General features: G+C 33.4%; 1 protein-coding gene across 2 annotated transcripts; it reads right to left on the bottom strand.

Moving 5' to 3' along the window:
* Positions 1–1,398: 1,398 nt before the first annotated feature.
* On the bottom strand, positions 1,399–4,229 carry LOC115712093 (reticulon-like protein B22). 2 transcript variants are annotated; one of them, XM_030640325.2, is made up of 4 exons: positions 3,823–4,229; positions 3,388–3,529; positions 2,754–2,823; positions 1,399–1,770 (listed from the first exon to the last, which is right to left on the bottom strand). In XM_030640325.2, exons 1-4 carry the CDS (start codon positions 4,050–4,052, stop codon positions 1,640–1,642), a joined length of 573 nt encoding a protein of 190 aa, XP_030496185.2. In that variant the 5' UTR covers positions 4,053–4,229; the 3' UTR covers positions 1,399–1,639. The 2 variants fall into 2 exon arrangements, with proteins under 2 accessions (XP_030496185.2, XP_030496186.2); XM_030640326.2 differs by having other exon boundaries at positions 2,754–2,795; positions 3,823–4,089.
* Between the last annotated feature and the right edge of the window lie 10,708 nt (positions 4,230–14,937).

Below are 14,937 nucleotides of genomic sequence, written 5' to 3'. Positions count from 1 at the left end.
ACAGTTCTGTTTCCTTGAGTAGGTAAAGGAAAGGCGAAAGCTGAACATGAGTGAATTTGAGCTGGATGAGGTTGTACATGTCGAGGCAGCGCGACCTGGAGTGTTCGGTCTCGGGACATCTGGGGTTGTATTTTGTAGTCGCTGTGCGACCTGAATAATATGTATTTTGGAATATTATGTTTTAAAAGTTTGTAAACGGGATCCCGGTACTTGTAAATAGTTTTGTATATTATAAAGTTTATTAATTAATATAAAAGTTTTAATTTGGTCGGCGTAACAATAATGACATTATATCTAGCAACAAGAAGAAGGAAAATGATTGAATAAAGGAACTCCCGAACCCGAACATTTGGCGATCTCAGATGTGTCGATATCAATGGTGACTCATTATTTCGATGAATCATTTCTTTGGACAAAAGAAGATTATGTAAACACTTACTCAAAATCTCACTTATCAGATTCCATTGTAGAAGACAGAATTTTTTTTGAAGAATTCGCCATGATATATCTAATCCATGCATAATATCATGAAAAATGGATACAAATTTTGGGCTGCTACTTAGTATCGGCAATAGGTATGAAAAAGTATCTAAAAATATCAAATTTAGATATTTGTATCCTGTCGAAGTAAGGAACCATGGCATATATGTTTGGAATATATTCTATTTTGAGAGAGTTGAAAAAACACTATCTCGTTGAAAGGTTCTATACATCTGCCCTTTCTCAAGGCATTTCTTTAGACAAAGACTCCGTTTTTTCCTCTTTTCGGATGGTAAATATTTCTTAAAACATGGAGTGTAAATCAAACCCATATTTGAATTGAAATTGAGATATTGATGCAAGTTCTTCTCTTTTGAATCACAGATTAATATTTGAAAGAGGTTGACAATAAATTCTTTCAAAATTGACTATTTGTCCCCTTGATAGAGTACTATTTTATTCTCCTGAGACTATTTATATTTTAAAGTCACTAGAGCTCCTATAAATAGCCTCTTCTTTCCATGGAAAAGAGGTTAGAAAATCATCGACACTCAAAGCAAACAATATTCATATTTCTACGTTAGAGACTAGTTCATGTTCTATTATTTACTTTGATATTCAACCCCTAACTTAGTTGATAAACCGCCACCATTAACTAAAGGTAAAATATGTTACAAAAAATTTATAAATACACTATTTATAACAATAGAGTTCAAATATTATTTTTTTTTCTCCTCACCTCACTTCTTATATCTATAAAAAATTATTTCCACCAAAAAAAATTATAATAATTAAGTATTTTCTTTTTCCAAAAACATATGTAGTATTTATATATTTTTCTTTAAAAAGGAAAACTGGAAAAGTTACCCATGATGTATGCTTGTAAAAATAGTTAACGTCTCGAAGCAAGACAGCAAATTTTCACCATGAGAAATCAAACGCATATAAAACCTGAATACTCAATTAGCTTGATGGATTTCTCCATGAATACAGTTGTATCGTGTTTTAGATCCTAAAAGGGGCATACCAAAATATTTACAAATCATTTAACTATATATATGTAATACTCATCCTTTTGGTGTTGAAATGGTGGATACAACAACAAATATAGGGTCAAGAAAATAGTACTCTACAGAGTTGGAAAAATTGTGAAAGTAAATTACATTTCCTCTTCTTCTTCTACAGCATTCTCTGTACCAGCACCGTTACTTCTTCTTCGGAACCGAGACAGAGGCATGCTGACTGACTGAGAGTTCTCAGCCAACATGTAAAGACAGAACAAACATAAACCTGATTCATGAATAAACATTATCCAAATGAATCGTAAATATATTAATCTAATGGTTACTTTGTCACAATTTCATGATTTTCAAATGCCTCTAGCAATCAATAAGATTCTAACTTGGGTTATACGTAGTAATGAGTGAATGTATTATATACCAAAATATAAAAAGGAAAATGACTTTGAAATCAAGAGGGTCAACATAAAGCTTCCATGACAAGTAGGCAAAAAGATCGATGTTTTCACATTATTAGCAAGTTCTCAGTTACTCAACGAGGACAAACTCAATGATACGGCACTATAACCAATAGACTCAAGATCTGTAGACAGATTACCAATTTACCGATATTTAACAGCATTAAGTCGTGGTAAACTTGATAAAATCTTTCTCAAAGTAAACGTAAGGCTGTTAAAGTTTTTACCAAGTTTACCACATGACTTAACACTGCTAAATATTGGTAATAATTTCTAATGATCTTGATTTAGCAGTCAAGCAACTAATAAAGAAAGCATGAGTGAAACCGAAGGCCCAAGCCAACCTAATAAAAACTCACTTGAATCTTACAAATTGGTCTATAGTCTACACAATCTACGAATGTAAAGGGACATGTTAAAATTCAGGTTCAAATAACTCTTGAACCAAAAACTACTGTTAATGTCAGTACTACTAATTCCTCTACAGAGAAGAATATCACTCAGAGAAGCAGTTCTATCGTCATAGTTTTATAATATAATTAAGCTGCGCCATGAATCATGAAAACATATCCTATATCTACTAGTACAATCTAAAACTAGGGAAACCAACACAAAGTAACTGAAGAGTGTTCTTCCACATAAATACTTTACATATGAAAATGGAAAATCATTAATCAAATGAAAAGAAAAAAAGTTTCACAGAAGAACACAATCTAAAACTTTATTCGATATAAAAAGTTACTGGCCCACTAGTACATCAACGACACTAGGATTATAACAGAAGTACCAAACTTACCAGCATAAGCAACTGTAACACCAGAAACCACTCGTCCAAAAGCTGACAAAACATAAAGACATAAGACGACCTGAAGAAATAGACCAACAAAAAAAATAATAATAATCAAATTTCCATTATACTATTATTAAAGAATGCAAAAAACTAGTGTAGTTTTCTTCTCAAATGCTGATCATATCTCCACAGAAATTCAAAGCCATCTGCTCTTTAAGTAAATCATTTCAAGGATACAAGATGATATATCAGCAGTCAAAGGGCCTGAAATGAAATATTCATGATCCCAATGTGGAATCCCATTAAAATAAATTATAACTTTGGTTCAGCTACAACTGAGCAAGTGGCAAGCAAGTGCAAAGGGCACATTCAAGGAAATATTGTTGTTGATGTAAAAACAAAAGTTTTGGCAGACTATTAGACAAAGAATGAGCAATAAGTGATTTTTCTCATCTGAAGCAATACAAAAAATGATTAGTGCCAGTGCTACACAACTCTTAAAAACCCTCAACAAAGAAGAATCGTAGTCAATGTTGACCAGTAACCATGATCCAAAACGAAACAAGAGATGCACATTGGCATGCCCAGTAGTCAATTACATTGTCCAATAATTCCATTTAGATTCAATATTGAATAATACCTTAAGAAAAAGTCTCTTGTCATGGCCAGTAGCCGCAACCCTCAGCACAGACTCTGCTGCACCAACGGTATTAGCTAAACACGCCACAACGGTATTGGCAGTGTCCTGAGAAATCTGCCACTCCAGTGGATCCACGGGTACCCTATACAAAATTTTAATACATTAAAATACACATACATACATATAAACACAAATTTAATTCTTTGAATTTTGGTCCTATAGCCAAATGGGGTTATTCAAGAAAAGGTCATCAATCATCACTAAGAATGACATGACCCATATAACCGTGAATCATTATTACTTAGTTTTGCAAGTTTTTGCCGGCTAATTAAATTCAAGATTCTAACTTTCAAATTCTGGTACGGGAAGAAGAAATTAAAGAAAACCCCTTATACAACTTTCAAGAAACAAACAGTAAAGAAAGAAAAGACGTACGAGATGTTGATTTGGCGGAAAAGGAAGCCAAGAATGGCGAGAGAGCAGAGGAGGACGATGATGACATCGGAGAAAAGAGTAAGAAGGCTTTTATCCTTATAGGCACAGTGGTAATAAACCAAAGAACCACATACCAGTAAGATTACCGGTTTCCCTATTTCTGATCTGCAATCCATCTCTCTCTCTCTCTCTCTCTCTCTCTCTCTCTCTCTCTCTCTCTCTCCAAACATGTATGTAGAAAGAACTTTGGTCAATCATGCTTTGGTCAATCATGCGTAATTTGGTCAATACATCAAAAATTATTTTCTTTGCAATGAAAAATTAAGAATTTTTAATTGTTAGCAAAAGGAAAATTAATAATTTTAAATTATTAAAAAATAATTTGTCAAATATTACTTTTTTTTTTTAATGAAAGTCAAAAGTTTTATTAAATAACTAAATATGCTATTAAAATAGACCGAAGAAGAGGGGGAACATTGCTCATAGTGAAAATACGATCAGACCAATAACAAATACTGCGAATAAGATAATGTAGGGGTGTTCATTGGATCACATCTAATGGATTTGGACCCATCCAATCCAATCCAATTATTTATTGGATATTGGATTTTTCCATCCGATCCAATCCAATTGAATTGAGTCATCCGACCCGATCCGATCCAATGGATGTATTGGATTGGATCGGTTCCATCCATTGGATGCTTTAACTTGTTTTTTATTAGATTGGATTGGATCCATCCAATGGATCCCATGGATGAATCCAATCCATTTTAACCACTATTTAGGCTAATTTCATTAAAAAACATATATATATATGAAAAAATATAATTTAAAACCTAATAATCTAACATATATAATAAAATAATATATAAAATATCAAATAAAATAATTAAATATATAAAATTATAAATATTAAATATGATTGGATGGACATTGGATGATATTGGATTGGATTGGATCGGTTATCCACTGGATCGGATGTCTCATCTAACATCCGATCCGATCCAATTGGATTTTTAAAATTTGCATCCAATCCGATCTAATTATGATTGGATATCCGATTTTATTGGATCGGTTGGGATTGGATCGGTCGGTTAAAATTGGATTAGATGACTTTCTGCACACCCCTAAGATAATGTGTGACTTTATTAGTAGATTATATTAACATTATTTAAGAAGTAAAGTAACAATTTGCACTTGCATCATGAGCAAAGAGACCAAATATAGAAAGCAAATCAACAGACTTATGGAGAGCCTGAATAGTAACAACATAATCAATCTCCACTACCACATTTGATAAGCTTTTCTTTTTTATCCAGTTGAGGGCCTCTTTGATGTTTACCATTTCTGCTATAGCGAGTTGACAACCACCAAGGGGATATGTAGAAAAAGCTTCAATCAAAGAGCCATGATAGTCTCGAGCAATGAAACTAGTATCAAACACATTATTAGCTTCAAAAGTTGCACCATCCACATTAATCTTAATCATGCTTTCGACAGGTTTAGTCCAATAATCCCTACTGCCTTCAATGTTAGTTCATTACAGTAGATGTAACGCCCTAGCCTCTAAGGACGCTACTTGTGCGCTTTCGTAAATTAATTTATAATAATAAATTAACAATTTAATTAAAATTCGTAATTTAAATAAACTTAAATTGAAAAGGTTACATCGGTAAATATTTAGTTTTGGGGATCCCTGTTACGAAAGTTTTACAATAAGTTTAATACAAATTTTGTATCTAAAATACTATACAAATACAACACCAAAACCATCCCTTGACAACTCGGCTATGCAAGCCAAATAGGTCGATATGTATACTTTCTGAAGAAAATTGTTGACTCATGGCTGCCCTAATTTACCCTTACCCTTGCCTGCACCACAAAGCACATGTGAGTCACAAAGACCCAACAAGAAAAGTAAATGCAATAATCACATGCCAACCATACAGATAATTCCAAACAATCACAGATAAACCGTACAAATAATCATATATGTATAACAATCTAAACTACACAAATATCTGTTTAATAACACAAGTTATATTTGTTACTTCATAAAGTAACTATTTTCTGTTGTTGCCTAATGAGGTAACCCTGATAAGCCTAACCAAGCATCTAATGTCACTACCGTTACCTAATGAGATAACCGATAAGTAAGAAACCTAACAACAGTCTCAATTTAAAGTAATGACTCTTTTTTGCAAAACAATAATTATCGTATCTTTATAATAGATAATAATCAAATCACAAGCGATAATAATCGTAACTTATCTTGACTTGCTAAGTGGTACGAATGCAATTTTCTTACCTTAAATCCCTATTCAGGTGTGTCAGCCAACTTGAGCGGAGAATGAACGATGATCCCAGGCCCTATGCCACAACAATGGTAAATCAGTTACCAACTTGATCTAACCCGTTCTAAGTCTAAAACACAAAACCAGAAGTTTTCCTATCGATAAATAGCATGAAAATACCCTAAATATCGAGAAAACACAAAAAACAAGACTTTAGGAAAAAGTCCTTGAAGAATTGTAGGTCGTTTCTCCAAAAATGGTAGGCCATTTTTTCGGGACACAGCTAGAAGAAACGGTAGACCGTTTATGAGAAAAAGTTTGTCATTTTTGTTAGGGTTTATGCCCTGAAAAGCCTATTAAGACATTTCTAATTATTAAATAAAGCGTTGAACATTTGATATATGTGTAAATGTTAAATTATTAATATTTATTATTGAATAATTTATATTAAATATTGAAAAATTTCTTATTCATATATGAGGTTGTGGCTTGTAGCTGTACAAAGAACTAAGACCAGTTAGCTATGAATAAAATAGTCAGCAACATACTAAAGTTATAAAATCTTTAATGAATAGTTGCTAGTACGATTCACTCATGTCTGTTCTTCGGTACAAGTAATCTTGGTTCGAATTACGGATGTAATGAGACATTAAAGTGAAGGTATTGTATATAAAAGAGATTATATATGACAAGGACCGATATGAATAAAGTTGTCTTTATCAATATGCCATTTATCATAAAGACCTAATTCATATGATAACGATGATCAATAATAGATCGGCCTAAATCCTAAGTTATCATGAACTCCTATTCATGTTATTAGTTTCTTTAATTCACTTGTTAAAGGTTCTCAGAGAAGATGATTCTTACAACTTTTGTTTAGGGAATCTAATAATATGGATGGCTGGGAACATGATGTACAATTATAGAATCCTAACTTTCCTAACAGATCAAATGTTGGTTCCCTTTAAGTGTTAACTCTAGAACTGGAATGTTGTGCACAAATTCAGATGGGATCTTGAATTATACTTCCACTAGTGAATTAACGGATCTAAAGGATAAAGAAGTAATTAGAAAAGGTAAAACGGTATTTTGACTAAAACTAATTACAAACCAACACATGGAGGGCTAATCACTAGAATTGATTATATTAATGGACACTGCAGTTAAACTCAGTAAATATAATTCTATAATTACTAAGAGTACAATTTTATATTTATAGTGGAGTAATCATGGAATTAATAAATAAGGGATTATTTGGTTGATGAGACTTAATAAATAATCTAGTTTATTGGAGCTTAGAATTATAGGTCCATGGTCCCCAAATTGCCACCTTGAAATACTGTCAAGGGTAGGGATAAAGAGTTGCATAAAGATGTTCGAAGAAAATTGATTTTGAATTAGCAAAATAGTAATTATTTATTTTTGTAATAAATAAATATTTTTTAAAATTAATTAAATAGGGGAAAAGACAAATTATAAAGACAAAATTTCTCGAGACAAGATTTGTCAAGACAAAAGTTGTCAGGATAAAAGACACCAACCTTGTCCTAAAGTCAATAGTAGGTGCCTAGCTTGTTCCTATCCATATGGGATTTTTCTTTTTAGATTAACTAATTCAATTAGGTAAATATCTAATTTAGAAAGTAGTTAAAAATATTTCAAGATTGTTAAGATATTCTCTCAAGTAGTTGAGAGTTTCCCTCATAAATATCAGTAACCGAATTCGGTTATAGATATTTATTTATTTAAACAATTAAATAATAATTTAATTAAAGAGATTTAACTACTATAAGTGGAAGTATGATTTGAGAAAGATTCATTCTTTTACACTGTTAATTTCGAAATATATAGAGCAAAAAGAAACTAATTTTACTCTCTATTGTTCTTGCTCATGTGTTGAGAACTCAACAAGAGTAAGATTAAACACTTTATCCTAATAACCCACACTATTCCGTGTGTGTGGTGGATTGATTTGGAAGACAATAGTGTGAGTCTAAATTGTATATTCTTCATCAACTGGATTAAGGGATACAACATAAGAGAAGTTTCGAGGATACCCTTATAGGCTTCAAGAGGTATACATTATACTCTAAACTTATTATTTTTATTATTTTATTTTAATGTACACACATATAGAGATGCTAGGGTTTATGGTACGATGATAATCAGATAATAAGAAACTCTTTCGTTGTGTAACTGATTTAGTACCATAAAATCAGCAATTGATATCAAGAGCAGTTTCATGAATGTGTATACATTAAATGATATATGTATGTGAATGGATGATATTTTATTGTAAATGTATGAGAGGTGATGAATCATTAATTATATAATATAATAGGGTGTAGTTTTTGTGGTTATTTTTTTTTAGAAAATAATGTAAGCCAACATAGAGAATAATAATTTTTATATAATTTATTTATTTTTTGAAATTTAATTTTACGTAAAAATTATTCGTTGTAATGTTCATAGCATGTGAGCTTGGTTTCTAATCTTGAAACTTGGCCATGCACATCAAAAACATCATATGCATGTGTGCTCGGGCTCATGGAGGAACCCCGACCATGCTCCACATCGTGTACCATGCCCACGTGAGAAATTCCCATGCATGGGATGCATGAAAAAGGGACGTGAGTCCCTAGAGGAACAAGTAAGCACAGTCGGGTCCAATTGGACCCATGCTACTGTGCATGTGCGACGTATGGGGCACGAGCCCGTGAGGGTTCAAGGGAGGTCGAACCACCATTGAGCACAATAGGGACCCAATCCCTTCCTCCCGTGCTTGGCCTCCTACTCATGTGACTAGACCCGTCCGAGTCCCATACTGGTTCAACCCATTTGGGTCGTACGATCTCCCCATGCTCCTCATCCTCGTGGCCACCGGCAACCGCCGACCAGGTGGCTATCAAGCCATAGACCACAATGGTTGATGGTGGTGGTCGGCCCTATATTTTTTATACCCCACCCGACTATATATATATATTTTTGTATATATATATAATGTATATATATCATGTATATAATGTATATATAGAGTGTATATATAGTGTATACACTATAAATTATCTATTAATTATTTAATGTAAATAATTGAGATTATTTTGGGATATTTATTTGACTCAAATTCAAATAAATATCATGGTTATTATTTGAATTTTAAATTCAAATAATAACTATCCTAATTATTAATTAATAAAAAATAAAACAGTTTTCTTATTTTTAATAATTAAACTAAAATAAGAGAGTTTTGTGGGATATTTATTTTTTAAAATTCATATTTAAATTAAATGAATATAATTAATTTTATATTTAAAATTCAAACATAAACTTAAAACAAAATTAAGACGAAAGTTGTCTTAACCTTTAAATAAATAATAAGTTTTATTATTTTAAAGCAAGACTAATAGATAATTAATTTGTCTTAAATAGAGTATTTATTTAAGAATTAATTAATTAAAATTATTTTAGTTAATTAAAAAGGATTTAAAAATGTGTATTAAATTAAAAGTTAATTTAATAATAATTAATTAAAATTATTTAATAATTAATTAAAATTATTTTAATTAATTTTGAGGCTTACAACGATCCTACATGTTATCTTGATTTTTGTCCACCTGACGTGGCATGTTTACGTAGCCAATATTATTGCCACATGGCAGTACAACTGTTGGGTTTTGTGCCCTAAATAAAACCCATTACAATCTGATTAGTTATCAATCTAAGAAGTTTGAAGTGATTTATGTTTGCATGATTTTTTTTATGCTTATGGTTTAATATATTTAATATATATGCACAAAATCAGTTAAGTCCAGAACATATATTTATTCACAATTACAGTATTGTCAACACAGTGGAATATGATTGTGATTATATGATTCAAAAGACTAAGTCCCTGTTTCATCAGTGTGTTGGATTTACACTGATGTGATAATCAGCGATGATGTGTACTTACACTTGGAGTAAGTGTTATGTTCTTTCTAGGACATTGGTAAAGTATACTAGTTTCGAATGTATGGAGTATACATTGGACTGGACCGATATTGAACTTAGTTAAGATATTACAAACTTACCGTTGTATCTTTCCAAGTCAATATCACTAGTTGATCTTAGATTAAAAGAATCTAAATCCTGATATGCTTAGGCTCAACTCAGGAGTGTTATTCATGTTCTTTGATTTATTAGTTAAGCCTACTTTTGGGTCAGGGTGATACGTATATTTTGGGAACATGATAGTATGATTGAGTGGGAGCACTGAACATAAATATGAAATCTATAGCTTCTACTGGTGTATAGAGTCAAGTGATGATTCCCTTCGAGCTTAGCTAAATAGAAGTAAATGGATGAGCTCTTGTTTCAGTGACTATTTCTTAGATCACTAGAACATCATTTACAGGTAGCTAAGTGTTTTAAGGGGCCAAATACATTGAGGGGTGAAAATGGTAAATTTATCCCATCTCGATGTAAATCATCTATATAGAGGATCTTTGATCACATTAAGATTATAACAATGGTTAAATGAGATAGCATATCTATATCGTGAAACATATAGAATGCTCTATATAAGTCTGAGAGTGCAATTCCAAGTTCTAAGAGTGGATTCAACAAGGAATTAATAAGTTAGGAATTTACTTAGTAAATTCGGTTCGCTTATTGGAAGCTCAGCAATATAGATCCATGGTCCCCATTCTAGTTGAGACCATACTGCTTGTAAGACTCAATAATTGATTTATGATTAATCAATTATAATTCTAAAGTTAGACTATGTCTAATTTGTGAATTTTCACTAAGCAGGGGTGAAATTGTAAAGAAAAGAGATTCTGGGTTTATTTATTAATTAAGAGACTCTATATGTAATACCCGGAATTAAGAAATGGATTAGCAAAACCCTAACTAGATAATTATGTATAATTGAGGAATTATATTATTATATAGTTCAATATATGTGATTTTACATGAATTTTAATATATTAAAGACCCCGTTGGTGAGCCAGGGGCATTTTGGTAATTATGACCCGAGAAGGGTAAAATGATGAAATTAATTTAATTACGTGCTTAATAGAACTATATTATTATATAGTATGCCTGTGTTGTCTTTTCAGGTGTGTTCTGACAGGTTAGCGCGGTATAGTCACAACCGGGAATTTCGGGCCGAACTGGGTTCGGGCCCGAAATGTAAATTGGATTGATTATTTGGCATTTTATTTAATGAATGATAATCTGAAATTTATTTGAAATTAATTGAGTATTGAATGACTATTTTACCCTTGTGAGGGTGTATGTGGGTATTTAAGCCCTAAGGGCATTTTGGTCATTTGACCCCTAATTACTATGTTTGGAAAATGTGATTTTTGAGGAAATGAAATGTTAATTTCTGGTGGCTTTCTCCTCTCAACCGAACCCTCTCATCCTCTCTAACCCTCTTCTCCTTCAAACTTGATTTTTGAGAAGAAAGCTTGATTTTTAGCTTGGTTTGGAAGCTTGATTTGTGTTGGAAGCTTGGAGCTTGTTTGAGCAAGAGATTGAGGTAGTTTCTAGCTGAAATTATATGAGTTGTTTGTTGAATTCATGGCTGAAATATGGTGATAAAAGCATGCTTGAGATTGTTTGTTCTTGGTGTTGCATGCTTAGTGAATTGGATGTTTAAGCTTGTTAATCTCTTGATTTGTGTAGGATTGAGCTTAGAGTATGATTCTAGGTTGTTTTTCATGCTTGAATCTAATATTTACTTATTGTTTTACTGCTGGAAAATATTTAGTTGTTGTTGATGAAGCTCTTATTCAAGAGCTTGATGTTGCCATGAACATGCTTGAACTCTATGATTTTTTATGCAATCTAAATTGAGGGATTAATTGCTGGATTTTAATGCTTGATAATGTGTTTTAAATCCTTAGTATTTGCTAGCTGTTGTAAGTGGATTAATTGTGATTTTGGTTGTGAAAAGCAAGCTTGAGTTCATGGAACTCAAGCTTGGTGCTTTAATGGCACTTTTTGATTTTTAGTGCAATTGTTGGGTTTAAGTTGTGGAATATGTTTATTATGGCATATATTGATGCTCTGGAAAGTTTGGGAATGTTTGGGGATGATTTGAGTGAGTTTTGAGGGTTTAAAGATTGAGAAATTTCGTGTTCTCTGCCCAGACAACCGGAATTCCGGTTGGTTCATCCGGAATTCCGGTTGGAGTTCATCGGGAAATGCTGAATTTTGTTTCGACCATAACTTTTGACTCGAGACTCCGTTTGGGACGTTCTTTATACCGTTGGAAAGCTCTTTTCGAGCTCTATGTGATTATCTGTATTTGAAATGCCATGAATTTATTTTATGAATATGAAATCAGGGGTTAAACCTATTTGTGAAAATCCCGGATTGTGTGACTAGGATTACCGGCACCTGGTCAGGAGCACCTGGGGATTCGGAATCTCTGCCTTTGCGGGACAACAGGTAAGACAGTAGTTGCACGTAGAGATATGCACGGTGGTGCTTATATTGAATATTATATTGGTGATAATTAGAAACCGGGATTAGGGTTATTACCCTAAAGTGAGCGGTTTAATGGCCTAGGGTTATTACCCTAGTAATTATTAATGTGTAAATGCTATGCCATGCTAAATATATTGTAATAAAGAATTATGCGCACAAGGCATAATTAAGTTAGACTCGGTAAATTAGTACCTTGAGTTTGATAGTAATGCGGTCTAGGGTTATTACCCTAGAAGTTATGTGAAGGTAAGAAAGTCATGATGTACAATAATATTGCTAATTAAGTGAAAGCATGAATTAGGGTTATTAATCTCTATAAGTGTTATTTTGAGCATGCAATGATATGTTATATGAGAGACTATTTGGTATGTAATTTAGGGTTATTACCCTAAGATTCTATATGTTTTGTTATCTATTGAATACATACATATATTTCAAGAGTTATGTGCATAAGACATAACTTGGTTAGACCTAGTATATTACTAGGATAAACCACTGAAAGAACGTAATGTGTGAATTACGCAAATATATATGAATAGGGTTATGTGAGCAAGGCATAACCAGGTTAGACTCGGTAATTATAATCGAGATAAACCGTACTAAGGCCTTATTGTAAATAGACGTGTGAGCGTAACACGTAGGTCTATGCTACATAGACATATATAGACGTGTGGGAGCAACACGTAGGTCTATGCTACATAGACATATATAGGCGTGTGAGCGTAACACGCAGGTCTATAGCAAATAGACAAATAGTGCAGTGGCACCAATAATTATATGATAAATGTATATGTTGAGACTAAGGGTTATGCGCTCAAAGCATAACCAGGTTGGACTCGGTAACAAGAACCGAGATGAACTGATCTAAGGCCTTATTGTAAATAGACGTGTGAGAGCAACACGTGGGTCTACGCCACGTAGACATAAATAGACGTGTGAGAGCAACACGTAGGTCTACGCCACGTAGACATAAATAGGCATGTGAGCGTAACATGCAGGTCTGTGTCACACAGACAAATTTGAATAGCATTGTTGTTTATATTGTATGATGAGCATATTATTGATATGTTTTATACTGTCTTGCTGGGCTTGGCTCACGGGTGCTCTACTGTGCAGGAAAGGGTAGGACTTATGCTGATCAGCCATGAGTGCAGGAGCTGGACGAAGAATGTACATGTCCGGGCCATATCAGACCAAGCGGGTTAAGGGTCTATCAGTGATGAACTTTTGAATTCTATTTTGCCGTTTAGGTCGGCTAGAAATAAATGACTTGTAATAGCGTTTGTAAATATTTTTGGGATCCCAACTATTTTAAAATATTTAAATATATTACAAGTTTATTTTCATTCTGTTTAATATAAAAGTTTAAAATCTGCGCTATTTTGATTAGTAATCCCGTTTAGGGGATTAGGGTTTCATAAGTATTTTGGGTAGCTGCCTATTTATTCAGGGCGTTACAATTTGGTATCAGAGCGCCAAGGTTTTTAAACTTCCTGTAGACCGGCCGAACATGTACATTCGTCGTCAGAGATAAGCTCGACTCATGGTGCAGTAAGTATTGAGAGTAAATACTTGACTGTATGTGTGATCATCTGTTTACCGCTTTCCATTTTAGGCAGTATGCAAGCATCTAGAGTATGTATGTTAAATGTGATGTCATGCTTTAAATGCTATATGATTAAGTGTTTATTTATATGAGGTAAATAGATGAGTTAGGGTTTAAGGCATTAAGTGCGTAAGTGTGGTATTGGTGCTTAATTCGCTGGGGTTGTTGATTACACGGGTACTAGTAGTGGACCCTCTTTAATCATCTAGACCACAGGGCGAGTTAGTAGAGCCTGGTGTAGACCAAACCAATTCACCGCACTGCCCCCACCTCCGCAGAATCCGGGGAAATAATGCGGAGGTTGGCAATGCTAATCCTCCTGCTGAATGGCAGCAGATGTTTCAAGAAATGCGAAGTGTCATACTTCGTCAAGAAGAAGAGTTGCGACGATTAAGGCAACCAGCTGCCCCTGTTGATCAAGTGTTACCACCAGTACCTGTGCCAGTGGTGGGTAACCAGGGGTTTGTCATGTCGCATTGAGACTCGGTGTTTGAGCGGTTCGTGAAGCTGCAACCTCCGATTTTTCTAGGAGGTATTGACATAATTAAGGCCAAGCAGTGGATGAAGAGAGGACTGAATGCCACAATCAGTCGGGACTTGAAGGTTACCACTTCACATGACACTTTGTACAAGAAAGTGATAGAGCTAGCCTTAATTGTTGAGGAGGCTGAATAATCTGTAATAAATGAGCAGACCACAAAGGATGCCGTCACGGCATCGAATCCGCCTGCTAGT

Source organism: Cannabis sativa, chromosome 4, assembly GCF_029168945.1.
Source record: "Cannabis sativa cultivar Pink pepper isolate KNU-18-1 chromosome 4, ASM2916894v1, whole genome shotgun sequence".
Lineage (NCBI taxonomy): Eukaryota > Viridiplantae > Streptophyta > Magnoliopsida > Rosales > Cannabaceae > Cannabis > Cannabis sativa.
Note: the sequence above shows the minus strand (reverse complement) of the source record. Positions and strands in the feature narration are given on the sequence as shown.